General features: G+C 39.2%; 1 protein-coding gene across 1 annotated transcript in view; it reads left to right on the top strand.

Annotated features, from left to right (window-relative positions):
- The first annotated feature begins 2,158 nt into the window (after nt 1-2,158).
- Nucleotides 2,159-17,164, top strand: part of LOC136840235 (protocadherin-like wing polarity protein stan) — an 87,074-nt gene continuing 72,068 nt past the window's right edge. The window contains exons 1-5 of the mRNA XM_067106839.1: nt 2,159-2,329; nt 11,290-11,458; nt 12,007-12,245; nt 13,713-13,793; nt 16,451-16,573. Coding sequence (XP_066962940.1) covers nt 2,312-2,329; nt 11,290-11,458; nt 12,007-12,245; nt 13,713-13,793; nt 16,451-16,573 — 630 coding nt within the window. The 5' untranslated portion in view covers nt 2,159-2,311. The remainder of the gene's footprint in view (nt 2,330-11,289; nt 11,459-12,006; nt 12,246-13,712; nt 13,794-16,450; nt 16,574-17,164) is intronic.

Genomic DNA, 17,164 nt, shown 5'->3' on the forward strand with positions numbered 1-17,164 from the left:
TCGATTCTCTGGCCGGCCAATGAAGAATTAGAGAAATTTACTTTTGGTGATAGAAATTCATTTCTCGGTATAATGTGGTTCGGATTCCACAATAAGCTGTAGGTCCCGTTGCTAGGTAACCAATTGGTTCTTAGCCACGTAAAATAGATCTAATCCTTCGGGCCAGCCCTAGGATAACTGTTAGTCAGCTCAGTGGTCTGGTTAAACTAAGGTATACTTAACTTAACTTAAAGCCTGGGGGTGTGTACTTGTACCAAACGTATACAGCTGGTCTTGGAATCCTGCAGAAGACATGCTGCTCGGAAACTCCCCAATAAAGGCACGCCAAGAAGATACCATGAAGAGGAGACGAGTGGTTTACCATATATTGCGCCCTGTGAATGGATGCTGTCCTTCGTACAGTGCTATGACTATGACTCGACTCTCTAAGAGGATCGCCCTTCATCTACACGAAGGGGCAGTATACCAGCATTACATGAGGGAACACAGCAGCGTTCCCCCAACGCCAGCATATCATAAGGAGCACAAAAATCCTATAAGGCAACAACGACCATTCCCGCCTCTGATATCAGGATGCCCTCGCCATCCTTCGTTGGAAACTTTCGCTGAACATAACCCAGGAGACCCTTCTTCTCCCTATCACCATCAGGAGGATGGCAAGGAGCGTCCCTGGGATAACAATTCAGCTGCCCGCTGCTTCAGCTAGCGCGCCCTGTGATCAGAGCTCCCGGGACCTGGTGCCAGCCAATCAGCACCTACATCGGTCAGCCAGACTCTACTGGATGAGTTATTCTGTGCCCAGCCAATGGGAGAAGCCCCCCACCCTCCACCCACACACCAGCTTTGACAAGCATTCAAAGTTCGCCTAGAATTTCTGTAATCCTGCTTGCGGGCAGTGGCGTAGCTGGCATTCCATAAGTTGGGGATGCCTGGGTGAGGCCAATATATTTTTGGGGGGACCCAAAGAAAATTACACACAACTAATATGCCAATTCTGTCATTAGTCAAATATACTATTCTCGAATGTATATATCCATGTGAATGAAGGAAAATAATAGTATTAGTAATTAATAAACCTGTATTTGGATTTATAGAGCTGAATTTTCAATTGATTTTCAACTCTTACTATATGCAAATGTATCAAATATGTTAATGTAAATTGCCTCACAGCCCTATATTCAACACTAGTCTAATTTCTATTATCAAGTTTTAATTTTCAACTATAGCATAATATCCCTGTCATGTAAATATATCAAAATAGTGCATATCATCAGTAACATATTAGACTTACGACCCTCCAAAATCTCTTCAAAATTTCAACCTATACCATTCCCTCCTCTTCATCTCCTCTCCCTGGATATTAACGCTAAGTAGCAGCAGCAGCAGCAGATTGCATTGTACTTGTTCAAAACTGTTAACTATAGTTTCAATCACTTCATACACAACTTGATAACATTAAGTTGGATCAAAATATCATGAACAAACATGTCATTTTTTGTAAGAAACCTATAACTGTAATTCTGCTTTTAACCACCAAAGGGTTAAAGTTTAGCTACAAAAGGAATTTCAACTGGGGGAGCCGGTTGGGGGGCCAAGAATCTGACTTGGGGGGGGTGCCCGGGTCGCCCCTGGCCCCCATAGCGACGACACTGCTTGTGGGTATAAATATTGCATAATTGTACCCCTGGCTTCATTCGCCTTTCAGTATACGATAGAAAGTACACCGAAACGTCAAGGAATAAATAAACTGTAAACAGTTGTTATATAATTTACCTGCTGCTACAAAGAAACTCATTCGAGAGATTCAGAAACTGCAATACAAACTCAGCGGCATCCAGAAGGCCATTCTGTTTAATAAGTGTGTTTGAGAGAGGGTCTTCTTCCCAAATATATATATATATATATATATATATATATATATATATATATATATATATATATATATATACATACATGCATAAATTCGTTTGCGCACTAACATACCTGTATCTGCACCCATCGAAACTTTTAAATCATCCACGGTATCATCTACGTTCTAACATGTCGTTGTCAATCAACGGCATGCAGCTTTCAACATGATATCATATTGGAAGAATGTTATCTTGTTATCTTTCCCGTTATCGTGGGTTGAGTTCTTTATCAGTTCTTCATCCACCCCTGAGCTAACAGGGCGAGCTAAATGCACTCGATAATATTTGGTTATTCATGTAAAGTGGTATTGCTCGTGTTGATGTGATCTTTGAAGACGGTTAGGATTTAGAAGTTTTGACGAAGTAACGTCTGTAGTTTTTCCAGGAATATCGCAGCCAAGATGCGATGTCTGGTTCTGGTAAGTGGCTTTTGGTTTTGAGGTTTCATTCTGGATTATGTTCCCCCCGCCTCCCCTGTTACCAGCAGCCCTCTGTATGAAGTAATTTGGTTTATCTAGTAACTTTTTGGCGTTATTATAACGTACGAAATACGGTATAATGTGATTTCTGTATACCAGAGTTTTTAGTAGTTTCAGCCGATATGAAGTACTTAAACCAGACCACTGGACCACATCCTTAGCTCTATTTTGGAGGGCCAGAAACTTGGTCTTGAACGTGTTAAAATTAAACCAAAACGTAGTTATAGAAGCTGGAATGGAACAGAGCCAAGAAAAGTAACAAAATCCAAATAAGAGCACCATATAGGTCTGTCGTTACAGGGACGCTGCAAAGAACGTTTAGTACTATTTATTTAAAGTCAAGTCTTCTTGAGGTTATATACACACACACATATATGTGTGTGTGCGTGTTTGTGATTGTGATTACATACATACATGTATATGTATGTATATATATATATATATATATATATATATATATATATATATATATATATGCGTGTCTTTTCACATTCACAAAACTAATCCCCAAATATCGTTTAATAGCGATTTTCCTTGACCTTTGGAATAATTAGAATGCCAAGGGAATTGTTATCGATAAGTGCATATGCCCCAGTCAGGATTCAAATCTAGACTTTTTCAGTTATTTATACTTCGTTGTTTTCCTGTTCTGATGAGATTACCAGGAATAACACCAACGCGTTTCACAAAGAAAAAGGTACTACATATAAAGTCCAAAATCACCATATATTCACGAAGTTCTTTTAACTTCAATGCCCACACAAAACCAGTGATGATTTCACGAAGAACAATTATTGTGAACCTTTGGGTAAACGAAAATTTTGACTTTCAAGAACGGAAAATTAATCAAAGAAATTAATATGAGGGCGTGTGAAACTTTCTTTGAAGATTCAAGTATTTAAGATTGCCATTTATCAAATGATGATTATTACCATGCTTGTTTATTATTCCCTTCCTGCTTCTAGGTTCCAGATGAGATGTGGTTACTTATGCTCTAGTCTCTTAATGATAAACCTTTCCCAATTACATGTCCTAATAAATTCCTTTTCGTTTGCACATGTATACGTAGCCACAATGATGGGTGGGTTAGCAGCAGCCGGCCTTTTGACAAGTATCCTTAGGTGTTTGGACGTGTTCCACGCAAATTTGTGTGGCGATAAAAATTCCATACAGAGTTACAAAGGGGGGTAAAGGTTTAGATTTTGATTTTCAGTGTATTGAATTTTGTAACTGTGTGTGTGTGTGTGTGTGTGTGTGTGTGTGCCAGAAGTGCCGCCAGTTGCCTCGGTAGAGCATTAGCTATAAAGGGTACTAAAATAAGTTAAGTATATCTTAAGTTTTACCAGACCACTGAGCTGATTGACAGCTCTCCTAGGGCTGGCCCGAAGGATTAGACTTATTTTACGTGGCTAAGACCCAATTGGTTACTTAGCAACGGGACCTACAGCTTATTGTAGAATCCGAACCACATTATAGTGAGAAATGAATTCTATCACCAGAAATAAATTCCTCTAATTCTTCATTAGCCGGCCGGTGACTCGAATTCGGGCCTACCGAGTGCTAGCCCACAACTCTACCGACACTCCCAACGAGGAACTATAAAGGGTACTGAATGATAATGTTCAAAGTCAAATAAATACTTGACCTGCACTGCTATTCGACTACAATATATTCTACGCAATATGAACTGCCCTAAAATGGAAAACCGCAGTATCTGCTAAATTTTCGAAATTGAGATATGCCGCCTGTTGGGTTCGTGATACACTAATACACAAGTTACTGCAGTTTCAGAATGATTCTTCAGTGCTTGCCACGAGTATTTAGGGGGTCCCATTTGCAGTATCTACAAAATCTGTAGTAAGGCAAGGGAGTGTCTACCATTTTTCTCAGTTTTGTATTTTTGCTGATACTGCAGTCTTCCATTTTAGGGTAGTGATGTTTATACGGTTTCAGAGAGGGCAAGTGACACAGTGCGTGAAGAAGGACCCTTTAAGAGCAGCGGCCAGTAGCTTTATATCATGTGTGTTGAAAGTGCAAGGATGTCTAAAAATCTCAAATTGATTTACAACACTTGAGCAACGACGCATCTCAGAGGGTAACGATAACTTCTGACAAATCGTACTCGTTAAAGTGGTAGTCAGGAACTGGGCTTTGAACAGCCCCTCTCTTGAAGCAAGCGTTAAAACTTTTATGTTGAACTGAGAGCCCTTTAACCTTCTTTCCATCTTTTTAAGGTGAATGGGGGGCTAGTTAGTTTATTGACAAAATATACAATATAATATGTAACATAAATTCATACAAAGTGTATATTTTTAATTAAAAAAATCATTCGAACCAAAATAAAGTTTTCCTTTTTTGTATATATTTTATCCAGAATCAAATACCAAACGTTTATCTCATACGTGAACAAATCACTGATATATTCCCAGTACGTCATGGATATACCCACACAAATCAATAATTACATCAGGTTATACATTCATTAAACTGGTTACACTTGTCATATTCAACCTATCATATCTTGTGCGTCAGTCGTCAGATAGGGGACAAGTGATAAGTGCATGACTCTGATTTTATACTGCTATTATCAAACTGGTAAGTTCTTCCATAGGTCGGAATTCTGCTCCATCTACCTGTCTCCACCTTCAGAGATTGTGAGACATCAGACGGAGGCGTCTGAGCTATATTCGGTAGAGATCTGGAATTTACTGGGTTGCAGAGTAAACCTTGCCCTGTTCTTTTCTTGTCTTGCTTTGCTCTTATCTTCTCTTGTCTTGAGTTTGTTTGGAGCTGTCTAGCTACGCCAACCGCTGCTGCCAGTTGTAGGATTACCTCCGGCTCGAGAATATTCGACGTCCACATACACACACCCCCACTGAGGGTGGGCATTACATAATCTCCGTCTCGAACTAGAAATATCTCGAACAAACGGATTATGTAAAACTTTAAAGAAAGTCAATGACATGCTGTTAAACATATGAAAAATACTAAAATTTCAATATCTTTTATAGGTAAGTGTATTTCTCTACAACAATTCGATACATAATAAGTGTATTTAGCTGAAAGTTTCATGGGTCGCGACTAAGAGTTTCATGGGCCGTGGCTGAGAGTTTCATGCATCATTATCGGTGTACAGAATTGTCGATTGCGCCGACGAAACTTCTGCGCATTTTTTACTTGTTTTATATCTGGATCGAAGTCACAAATACAATTTGCATACATGATTTCACAAAGCCTCTTACCCGTAACACACTGGGCTCTACATTTCGAAGCATAAGGAGAGTCGGAACCTTTATCAGGATTCCATTCCTTTGCAGTGCTGCTCTCATCAAGTGACATTTTTTGTCAAATAACCCAAAAATAGCCAGTACCTCTGATTTAAGTTTCAGCAATTTGATAACTTGGGTCAAATTCCCTAGTTCTATATCCATTTTGTTAATCCATCTAATCAATGTGGAAAAAAGGAAAAGGAAATCTCCGGATTCCCGTTAAATACCTTCAAGTTTTTGGATTTAGGCTTCCTGCTGTTTACCTTCACTGGAAAATTGCCCGTGCATAGCACAGTAACGAGACATTTTATATACACAAAATGCCTCGTTATATGTTCAGATAACGACACCAATAAAGTGTGCAGATAACGATACCAATAAAATTCAATATTTTTCAAACGACGGTTTAACAACAGAGAACAAAACACTAAAGAGCTCTGTACTCAACACCGGCTTGTGTATGAGCAATTGGCAGACCTGTCCGTAAACAGTGTTTGTTAAAACACGGCGAAGGACTCCTTGACGCCATAATCTGACCTAAGTTTTACCTGCACAGTAGAGGACACATTTTGAGTCGCTAGTGGGTTGACCTGGTATTCTCTTAACACCGAAAATAACAACTGAGATCTAACATAAGTTATCGCTGAAGTTGTAGGATCTTTCCTAGATGGTGAACCCGACGGGTCTTAACCCGGTATGTATCCACCTTTGGGGCATGTTTAGTGCAAGCCCGTTGGGGATTACCGTCAAAGCATGAACAAAAGACTGTAAACATCATAAAGATAATGACCCAAAAGAAATATTAGTCCTAGATAACGACCACCGAAAACCTTTGGGGTCGCTATCTGGAAAAGATCCAAATTGTAGAACACATCACCTGCGCTTTTGTTAGTTTTCCCTCTTCCGTAGAGACGTTTGCATGAACTCCCATGTGTTTTTATTGTCAATCATTTGGAGTAAATGTGATGAATAAGCATTAAGGGTTTCGGACAGGGAGGGTTGGGATTATTTTGGGCTACGGTATTTAAGATTACACTGCTGTTTTATACCATTCTAAGGAATTTGTCCAGACATTTTTTTCTTTAATGGGAGCAAAACTTTTTTTTACAAATATATTTTATGTGAGGAAGGGGAGTAATGCACGACAGTGGAGTATGCTCAAGCACTGTCTTAGCAATGTTCATGAATTCAGCATCTTATCTGTAAACCTTTAGAAACAAGCTTACAACCTCCTCTTCAGGAGCTTCCATGAGTCAGTTCCCAATTTCCTTTCAACAAGTTTCCCTTTTAAGGGTAGTGTCTCCGTGAGGTCAGTGATTTCATCGGCTATTTCACATATGAGATTGACATTGGAGACATGATTGGCACTGAAGAATTTCTGAGTTAGTGAGTCTCAACAGTCCTATCATGACGGTGGCCGGTAATAAAGTTATAGGGAAAAAAAGTCACAGCAAAAGTCACAATTTTGGCTAGGAAAAAAAAGTCACATTGATTTACAGTCTTTTGCTTCTGTTTTTACGGTAATCCCCAACGGGCTTGTACTAAACACGCCGCAAAGGTGGATACATATACCAGGTTAAAACCCTTGGGGTCACTATCGGGAAAATATTAATGTGACTTTTTTTTCCTGTGACTTTTTTCCTGTGAATTTTTTTCTGTGACTTTTTTTACCTGGATTCTTATGATACCTTAGACCACCCACTAGGTCTCCAAGGTGAGAAAAGAGCCGCCTTCCCACATTTTAATGGATGTCTTGGTTAGTTAGGACACGAATGTTGAAATTTCAGGATTAGTACCCTAATAGAGGAATTGAAAGAGGCAGTGAAACAACAACAGAGCCACCTGAGATCATCACTCAAAAAGACGACAAGATAGCCATAGATATAGTCTGTCATACCGCGAATATGATCAAACTGAACCAATCTAATAATGAAATAAGACATAAAATGGGTATGGGATCTTTCCTAGATAGTGACCCTCAAGGATTTTAACCCGGTATGTATCCACCTTTGCAGCGGGTCTAGTACAAGCCCGTTGGGGATGACCGTACAAACGTAAACAAAAGACTGCAAATATCATAAAGATAATGACCCCAAAGAAATATTAGTCCTAGATAACGACCGTCGAACTTCGCTGGGGGGTCATTATCTAGGAAAGATCCTGAGCATGCTGCTCGATGAAACATATAAAGCGCCAGACAAGTTCCCACATGCTTGGGGACAATGGCCTAGGATGTTTCAGCCGGACATTCAGGACCTACGAAGCAACCATCCTTGCAAGCCAGGAACAGCCACAACATCATTAAGTCCCCCGTCCCCTAGCCAAGATAATTGACCAGATGTGAGTCAGATCTGTAACAACATGCTGGTCGCTTTAATTGCCTGCCAGTTAATCAGTCTACTAAAAATAACGTTGCAATAAGACTAACTTCTACGCATGTGAAGAGTTTATCTATAAACATTCCTTTTGAAGAGACTTTAAACATAATCTTAGCAAATGTATAAAGATTAGACGATGACCCTTGAACATTCCTGACATACGATAAAGGAAATACTTCAATCCTTTGCTCCAGAGATTCCCCTTTTGTCACATCAAGGGCGGCACTTTTCCAGAATACATCGTGTTACAAAGATATCTATTCTCAGAGTGCTATTTTGTAACATATATGGGACTGGCATGAATGAAAGTCTCTTCTCTATATATCTATTTATATCAGGTAAGCTGAAAGGAAAAAGAACTTTCTGTGAAAGGTCTGCTATTAGATTTCATGACAGAATTAAATAAGTAAAAAATGCGCCGAAGTTTCTTCGGCACAATCAAATTTTCTGTACAGCGTATAATGTTGTATGAAACTCTCAACCACGGCCCATGAAACTCTCAGCCGCGGACCAAGAAACTTTCAGGCCCGGTGGTGGCCTGTGTTAATGCACAAATAGCGGTGCTACACGCACGATCATGGCTAACTTTAACCTTAAGTAAAATAAAAACTACCAAGGCTAGAGGGCTGCAATTTGGTATGTTTGATGATTGGAGGGTGGGTGATCAACATACCAATTTGCAGCCCTCTAGCCTCAGTAGTTTTTAAGACCTGAGGGCGGACGGACAGACAAAAAGCCATCTCAGTAGTTTTCTTCCACAGAAAACTAAAATGAAAGAGTAACATCCCTTCATTAAAGTCTCCCCGCAAGAAGAATATCATTTCCTATACGGGGAACCCAAAAACGTTAGAAGCTGCCTGAGCTCTCAAGCCTAATGCATCGAGACCTTCAAGGAATTAGTTATCTCTGTACGTGTGAACTGGGCACTCCCTCGCCGCATTAGAAGAAAGAATTTAGAAATTAGATATGAAACTGTAACTGTAAGGTTGGGGGGATAGGATAGAGTGAGAGTTCGATAACAAATCGATTTAAACCACTAAGGGTTCCCCCGAAGGAAGATAAAGTTTGGAAGGGAGGTAAAAAGGGGGTGTGAAAGGAAGGTATAAGGGGAAGGAAAAAAGAATGGGACAGTCCCATTTGTCGTTTAGTCTACAATTTAGTGCATGTGGTGTATTTTGGATGTGTTTGTAAGTTATTAAGGTGTGGGAAAGGTACGGCAAAAGGCGAAAGTCAGCAACGCCTAGCCGACGTGAACATCAAGATAACGTAATAATCAAGTTCATCTAAGGGAAAATATAAAGATTCAGTGTTCGTCCTGTAATAATATCCGGATCTTAATATCCATCCATCAGCATATGAAACAGCCTTCGGAGAGAAAATGAAGTCACTGAAGAGAATAAATTACCGGTGGTGTTACTTACTGCAGGCCGACGAAATAACAGTGCTCAGAATTTTGAGACACCCAAACACGCAGTTACCTTCAATAACGAGAATTCTACAACACAGCACTTCGCCAGAAGTAGCTGATCACCAACATTGTGTATAAGTTTATATTAGGAAAGCCTCAGACATCTAGCTAAGCTGGTTACGCCACTATAACTGCAAAGACATCACTCGTACCACAGAAACCAAGGTTCTGATTTAAGCACCGCAATGAAAATAACGATCAAAGATATGTAATTAAAAATCCGACTAAAAGGGCTGAAAAGGCTGTCTCAGTCGCCTTGCAGCAAACGCCAGCTGATGCACAGATTTAGTCTGATTATTATTGTTACTATTTCAGTAGATGAAACCTATTCACATGGAACAAGCCCACCAAAGGAGCCATTGACTTGAAATTCAAGCTTCCGAGGAATGTTGGTTTCAGCCTCCCACCGCAGATCCCACACTGCAGCAGTAACTGATCATGATACAGAGCCAGTAATTTTTATTGCCCCGGGAGAGATGTGAACCCGCGACTTCTGAGTGGCATACCACAGCACTAACCACTATACCACTATACGTTTAAGTTTTCAGTGGCCGGTGATACAACCAAACAGACAGACAGAGATGAAAGCTTAGAAAGAGACAGCACAATAGCTTTGCCCTACGGTTAAAGATTCAAGGAATAGACGAGAGAGAGAGGGAGAGCAGCGGTTAGTATTCAATTCTGTATGATTTCCAATAATAGGGAAAAAGAAAGTGAAATTGAATGAGAGAGAGAGAGAGAGAGAGAGAGAGAGAGAGAGAGAGAGAGAGAGAGAGAGAGAGAGAGAGAGAGAGAGAGAGAGCAACGGTTAGTATTCAGTTCTGTATAATTTCCAATAACAGGGAAACAGAAAATGAAACTGAATGAGAGAGAGAGAGAGAGAGAGAGAGAGAGAGAGAGAGAGAGAGAGAGAGAGAGATGGGTGAACCTTGAAAATTTTTGATCAACCACCTGCCCCACCTACCTTCAGTAACTGAGCTCTGGATAAACTGACCTTTTCTTCTCACAACTTAATAGAGTTTAGTGGGTTATCTGAGATTTCAGTTAGCAAGTACTTGCAGCTGAATTGATTAAGATTACTCTTTTCTTGTCGAACTAAACCAGTGGTTCTCAATCTGGGAGCAGGGACCCCTAGGGGAGCGTCAGCAATTTCCAGGGGAAGCGCGAGCCCTAGAGAAAATTTAAAATATCTCTAGTTATATTCGTCATTCTCCTAACAAGAGTGAGGAACTAGTATTCAGAAGTTTATAAAAAGAATGCAAACGTATCGCCTTATAACGGTAATTTCCTATAGTCTACTACTCTAGTTAGACTCGTTGGGCTTACCGTGTTTTGTAATTATTTGCCTCCCTCCCTATCCCTCGAAACCTCTTTAAATCTGGGAGGGAATTTTACTCATGGATGCAAGGGGGCCGTGGAAGGAAGGACCAACTCAGAGGGGGCGTGGTAATAAAAAGGTTAAGAACCACTGAACTGAACGAATAGAGAGGGAAATCCCAAAGAAAAACATTGAAAAATGCAGAAAACTTCGGTTGTTGTTGGAACATCTTTCATCTTCAAATACAGGAGTATTCGTGAATAATTATGTACAATGATAAATCAAAATGAGAATATGAGGATTCGTTTCCTCTGGTAACGCCGAAACTGGCGAGCGATGTCAAAGCGAAAATAGAGGCACAAGCCGAAAGGTTTGTCATCGCAGACGAAAGTATTATCCACTGATAGAGCAGAGACGAGGCGGAGGATTACACTCATCGATAATCTGACATGTGTCTACTTTCGCAGGTGTGTGCGCTTCTCATGGTCTCCGCAGTCCGGGGACAAGAAGCCTTGTGTTCTTACATTGATTCAGTAAACTTCCCTTATGTCCAAGATTTTGAGTGTACTGATAAGGGAAACACCATTCGCGTATGGGAGAACTGCACAGTCAATGACGAACTATTTACTGTTAACAGTAAGTCTCACAATTCCTTATGCTTTAGCTTGTAAGTAGAGTTGTTGGAGATGAACACGTTTATTTTCCATGGCTGGGTTTTAGACGGTATCAAACTTGAAAGTCAATCGCCGCAAAGAGAGGTCTTCCGTTTAACACATTCATTGATTTTCATTCTCTCTCTCTCTCTCTCTCTCTCTCTCTCTCTGTGTGTGTGTGTGTGTGTGTGTGTATGTGTGTGTGTGTGTGTGTGTGTGTGTGGAGCCAGATTACTTAAAATCCGTCAATCTCCTTCTGTCTTAGTGTTTTACAGTCTAAGGTAACATTGATGATGAAGTATGTATGTATGTATATATATATATATATATATATATATATATATATATATATATATATATATATATATATATATATATATATATATATATAGCGAAATTAGTTAATGGTGCAATTATTCGGTTCTTTCAAGAATTTCAGTAACTTTACAACACGTTCAATAAAATAATTATTGTGTTTCAAGTAATTGTTATCAAAGATTTGCGACTAATCTGGATTGAAAATATTTACAGAAACCGGCATCTTGCAAGACGACAGTTCAGGTTATTGTGGAGGTTACTTAGTGTTAGCCAGCGATCAAGTGACCATGTTGCTCGGCAAAAAATTGGACGCTGAAAGTGGAGAACGACCTCCTGCTTGTTCTATAACTGTCGACTCGGATGTTCCCACGTATATCATTGCGCTTGACATCAACGAGTTCTATCCCCAGCCAGAAGGTGGCAGCAGGGTCACTGAAGTTGATATGGAAGAGGTACCAGATTAATGCAAGCGTTGGCAATTCGCAATGAGTCATTCTTTTTCTTTCATCACTTATATTTCATTTCGCTTTCGTATCGCAGGTATTAACATGAGCCTCATATCTGACTTAACTTGGATGTCCAGTTGCCAAGTATCACTGGTATTAACATGAGCTGCATATCGTACTTAACTGGAATGTCCCGTTGCCAAGATTCAGGAACGAAATGATAGGCCTCATTTTGATTATTGTTATTATCAATACATACTGATATAGTCATGCCCACGCAACATTCCCTTTAACTTGCTGTATTATGTTGAACCTATATGCGATGAATTTCTCTTTCCTTTCATCTCCATCTCTGAGAAATTTATGCTAAAATTAACACTGTTTTCAGTATATCTCTTATATAGCTTGTACCATCGAGCTTAGGCTAGGGTTAGACAAATAGACCACCAGTGCTTTAAGCAGATTTGTGAATCACATTCAGCTGTTTTCTCTCGTAGTTTTTACCCGTTCTTATCTTGGTATGGCAAAGAAGTTTGCCACCGTGCTTAAATATTAGACGGAAATATTCAAACGTTCTCGTATTGTTTAGAGGTTTGAGAGCTGTACATGATCATTTATAATAAGTATCCCCCCAACTCTATCTATCAATTTCCGACCGATAAAATTCACGAGACCAATATTCTTGATCAATCACTTTGTTATGTTTTGCATAAGCAATGTGTCATGGCATATAAAACAGCAATAAGATGTTTCTCATGTAACTCCTAATACAGATATGCAGTACCGAGAGAGATCAGAGCATGCAGTAAAAAAAAAATGTAACGTTATTTTAGAAGCAGTTAAAGCAGGTATTTACCGTCCTATAATAAAAGAAAAAAGTGACAGATATGTCTCGATCAATATGAAAAGATCTAACTGTTTTGTAGAGATGTTTTTCATTCTAGAGTAAATTAATTCAGATGAATTTCCTGGTTGGTTGCTTCACCCGAAGAGGAGCATAGCTGCAAAATGCTCTCTGCGGAATCATCGCCAGAATAAAAATGCTTTGTGCCCACCACTTCCCACTATCATGAACGCTGGAAATCGCCTATGCCAGTTTGCTTCACATTCTTCCATTATCATCTCCTTACTTATCATTTTGCTTCAAGATATAGAACTTCTTTTACCCGTTAATCCCAAATTCACCTATTCCTTCTCTAATAAGCTGGAATATGTTTTTATTACTTTTTTTTTTAATTTATTTGACTAGATAAGATCGAGAGCTTTCGATACGTCATCATTATCGGGAAATTTGCTTTTGCACAAGTATACCGGTTTATTTTTAAAAATTCACTGTGAAAAATATCAAATAGACTATACCAAGTGAATCCAACAAAGTTTTCCATTTCTTATTGCTTCTCAGGACTTGTGTTACAGTCTCAGTATCGAGGAATAAGTTTGCCGAATTTGGTTCCATTTCTTTTCCTCTTGCAGAACAAGCCGGACGCAGTAGTCACTACTCTCACGTATACTGATGAAGATAAAGGAGAAACGGAAACTTTGACAATTAGCCCGGTAAGTTTATTTAAATCTGTATATCATCACCACCATGGCAATGGGTAAGTGAGAGTGATTTCCAAAGAAAAGAATCATATTTTCTATGACTTGGCAAAATACATCTTAGAGCAGTGGTTCTCACCCTTTTTATTGCCACGCCCCCTCTAAGAGTTGGGCCTCCCTCCACGCCCCCCCCCCAACCCGCCACATTGCATCTATTAGTAAAATTCCTTCCCAGATTTAAAGGAAAATTTTTAAAAAAGAGAGAAAGAGAAAGGATGTTTTTATTCTTTTGGGAATGAATTAGTGAGATACTTGTTCTTCATTGCCGCCGCCCCCGCCGTCCCCCATTGCATCTATGAGTAAAATTCCCAGATTTAAAGGAAAATTTTAAAAAAAGAAAGAGAAAGGATGTTTTTATTCTTTTGGGAATGAATTAGTGAGATACTTGTTCTTCATTGGGAGGGGTGGGTAGAGCTCTCGGCTAGTACGCTGTTGGCCCAGCGTTCGACTCTCCGACCATGCCAATGAAGAATTAGAGGAATTATTTCTGGTGATAGAAATTCATTTCTCGTCATAATGTGGTTCGGATTCCACAATAAGCTGTAGGTCCCGTTGCTAGGTAACCAGTTGGTTCTTAGCCACGTAAAATAAATCTAATCCTTCGGGCCAGCCCTAGGAGAGCTGTTAATCAGCTCAGTGGTCTGGTTAAACTAAGGTACACTTAACTTTAGTGAGATACTTGACACCGCTTCTGAGCGACTGTTGTTAAGAGAATAACAAATATAATTAGAGAAATTTTAAATTTTTCCCCAGGGCTTGCGCCCCCCTTGGAAATTGCTGACGCCCCCTAGGTTGAGGACCACTGTCTTAGAGCATTGTGCAATGTAGAGAATTCTAACGATTCATGACAACCTTGGGAGGCTGTTTCTAAATCTCGATTTTCTCTCTTTTGTTTTTTAATATAACTGAAGTTACTACGAATGTAGTTCAGGAGTCCATTCATGACTTTCCAACGAGAAATATTTAATCACTCTACCATCCTCTAAATGTTGTTTTTAAATGTTCATTCAATCATCTGCAAAACAGAGAAGTTATCTTATACTCCCTGCCATTCTGATCATAAGTATCGTCGAATATCTACATTATAAAGTTTATCTTAGAATAAGTGTGGTGGGTGAATCCAAGTAACGAAGAATCACCATTTTAAACCTTTAGGAGCGGGAACTTGAATGTCAACATTTTGCACAATTCTGTTGAGGCTAGGTGGCCGGAGAAGCAAGATACAGGTGCAGCTAGGAAGTCTCACGAGAGCCTAATGTTATAGTTTCCCCTGAGAAATGGTAGATGAAAGCGTATCCTGAAACAGACTTTCGTCACAGCTCCTCAGCTAGTTACTGTTCCTCGCAACTGTACAGGAAGTGAGAGAATTCCACTTTCAGTTTTCTCACTTCCTTAGCCCGATCTGCTCATTCTCCGAGTTAATCCTCTCAAGGGGAGAATCTTATTAGGTATTTTCTCAAAAAAGACGCAATGTCTGTCTGTGCCAGATGTGGCCATTCTGTGATAACAAAAGCTAAATATAAATAATTACAAGGGAGAAAAGAGAAAGTAACAATCTTAACGCTGGAAGATGGAGAATGAAAAAAAGAATAAGAAGGCTGAGAAAGAGAGGGTGAAGTTCAGTAAATACGTGTCGTTTGAGGTTTGTACTGACATGTTCTCTTAGAAAGAAAAATGGAACTAATTCTATAAAGCTGCGAGGTTTTGCATAGTACCTCAATTTTTTTTTTTCAAAAAAATGTCCTTTTGTGTGTTTTTGATACCAAAGAACCAAGTTTGCGGGCTTCTTTTCCTTTATTATTGCAGAATTTTTGCACTATTTTGTAAATGAGCTTAAAGAAGCCCTTCTGTGAGGCCAGAAATTAATCTCTCTTCTCCGTGATGAAACCTGCACAGCTGATGTTTTCATTTACATAGTTGAAACAAATTCCCGTACTCATACATGTAGCTGTTCAGAAATACCTGATCGAAACCTTTTTTTTTTTTTTCTAACTCTTCATAAAGTCCAGAGGACTAGTCTTCAAATCTTTCCAGGGAATACTTTAAATTATTTTACATTAAAAAATGAGAGTGAAATCCGTATCACACCAGTCATTTCTGTGTTAAGAATCATTTTGTTCTTCTTAAACTTGAACCTTAACATATCTTGGACCAAATGTTTCTTGCTGGTCGGCTTTTCGCTTGTTTAATCGTGTTCAGCCTAGTATAGTTGTTTCCTCAGTTCTAGATATTGAAATAGGAGTCAACGGAAGGAAATTTGCCGGGACTCTGAACACATCTTGAATATTTTTTTCCCTAGGACTTTGATATCACTCACATTTCAAAGGAGAGGGTATAAGGAAGCGCTGTTTTCAGTTCGTAAGTAAAAGATAACAACAAAAGTTGTAATCTTCATTCCTGTCTTGGTGAAAATGAGAAGTCTTTTACGCCCCATCTCTTCTCATAAACAACTTATAAACTGCACACAGTGTCTTCCTAGTAACAAGTGCCTCACCTAGGCTTTCCTCATTACGGGACACAGAAATTACCGGTTGAGGACAATTATGATTACCTGAAGCTCATAAAACTACTATGTGTCGTTTATTTAGAAGGTATTTTTTATTACTTTGCAGGTCCCGTCGGAATTTCAAAAGCAGTTTAGCATGACTCAAGAAAAAAATGTATTTACTTTGTCAACGAAAGATGCACTGGATTACGAAACGCGGTCTGTGTATAAGCTGGAATTTAGCATCATTGTAAGTATCCTTTGGTGTTCATTTCATTTTTGTAGCAGAAATGGAAAAAATTAAGATGTTTTGTTCGAAAAGATCAGTACTTTAATATTCAAAATTTTATTGGAAATAGAATTGCACCTGCTGACTGACTCACACAAGAAACTTTCCCCGACTGACTCTGTTAATAACATTGCTTTACGCCATATCTTCAATTGTGTCGCTCAACATGTGATTATCATAAGCATTACACTGGTGTGTTTGAGATTTCTGAACCGTATACGGTAAACTTTTGTCCCTTCTTCTGTTTTCATTTTTCATTTTCTGATAGTACCCTTCAAATATATTTTTATAGTATACCAAATCTACTTCTGCGAATTCCAGTGTTACCATATCTATTCTATCCGGGGTGCTGATACACTTTGTGCGCCCTCTCTCTCTCTCTCTCTCTCTCTCTCTCTCTCTCTCTCTCTCTCTCTCACTCTCTCTCTCTCTCTCTTTATAAGGTCTTATAGCCATAAACCGTGAAAGAGGAGAAGAACTATAGTTGGACAACATCACAGAGAATAGAAAGCTTCAAAGTATAAGCACGTGAACAAATTCTATGTATTTCAT

The sequence above is a fragment of the Macrobrachium rosenbergii genome, chromosome 7 (genome assembly GCF_040412425.1).
Source record: "Macrobrachium rosenbergii isolate ZJJX-2024 chromosome 7, ASM4041242v1, whole genome shotgun sequence".
Taxonomy (NCBI): domain Eukaryota; kingdom Metazoa; phylum Arthropoda; class Malacostraca; order Decapoda; family Palaemonidae; genus Macrobrachium; species Macrobrachium rosenbergii.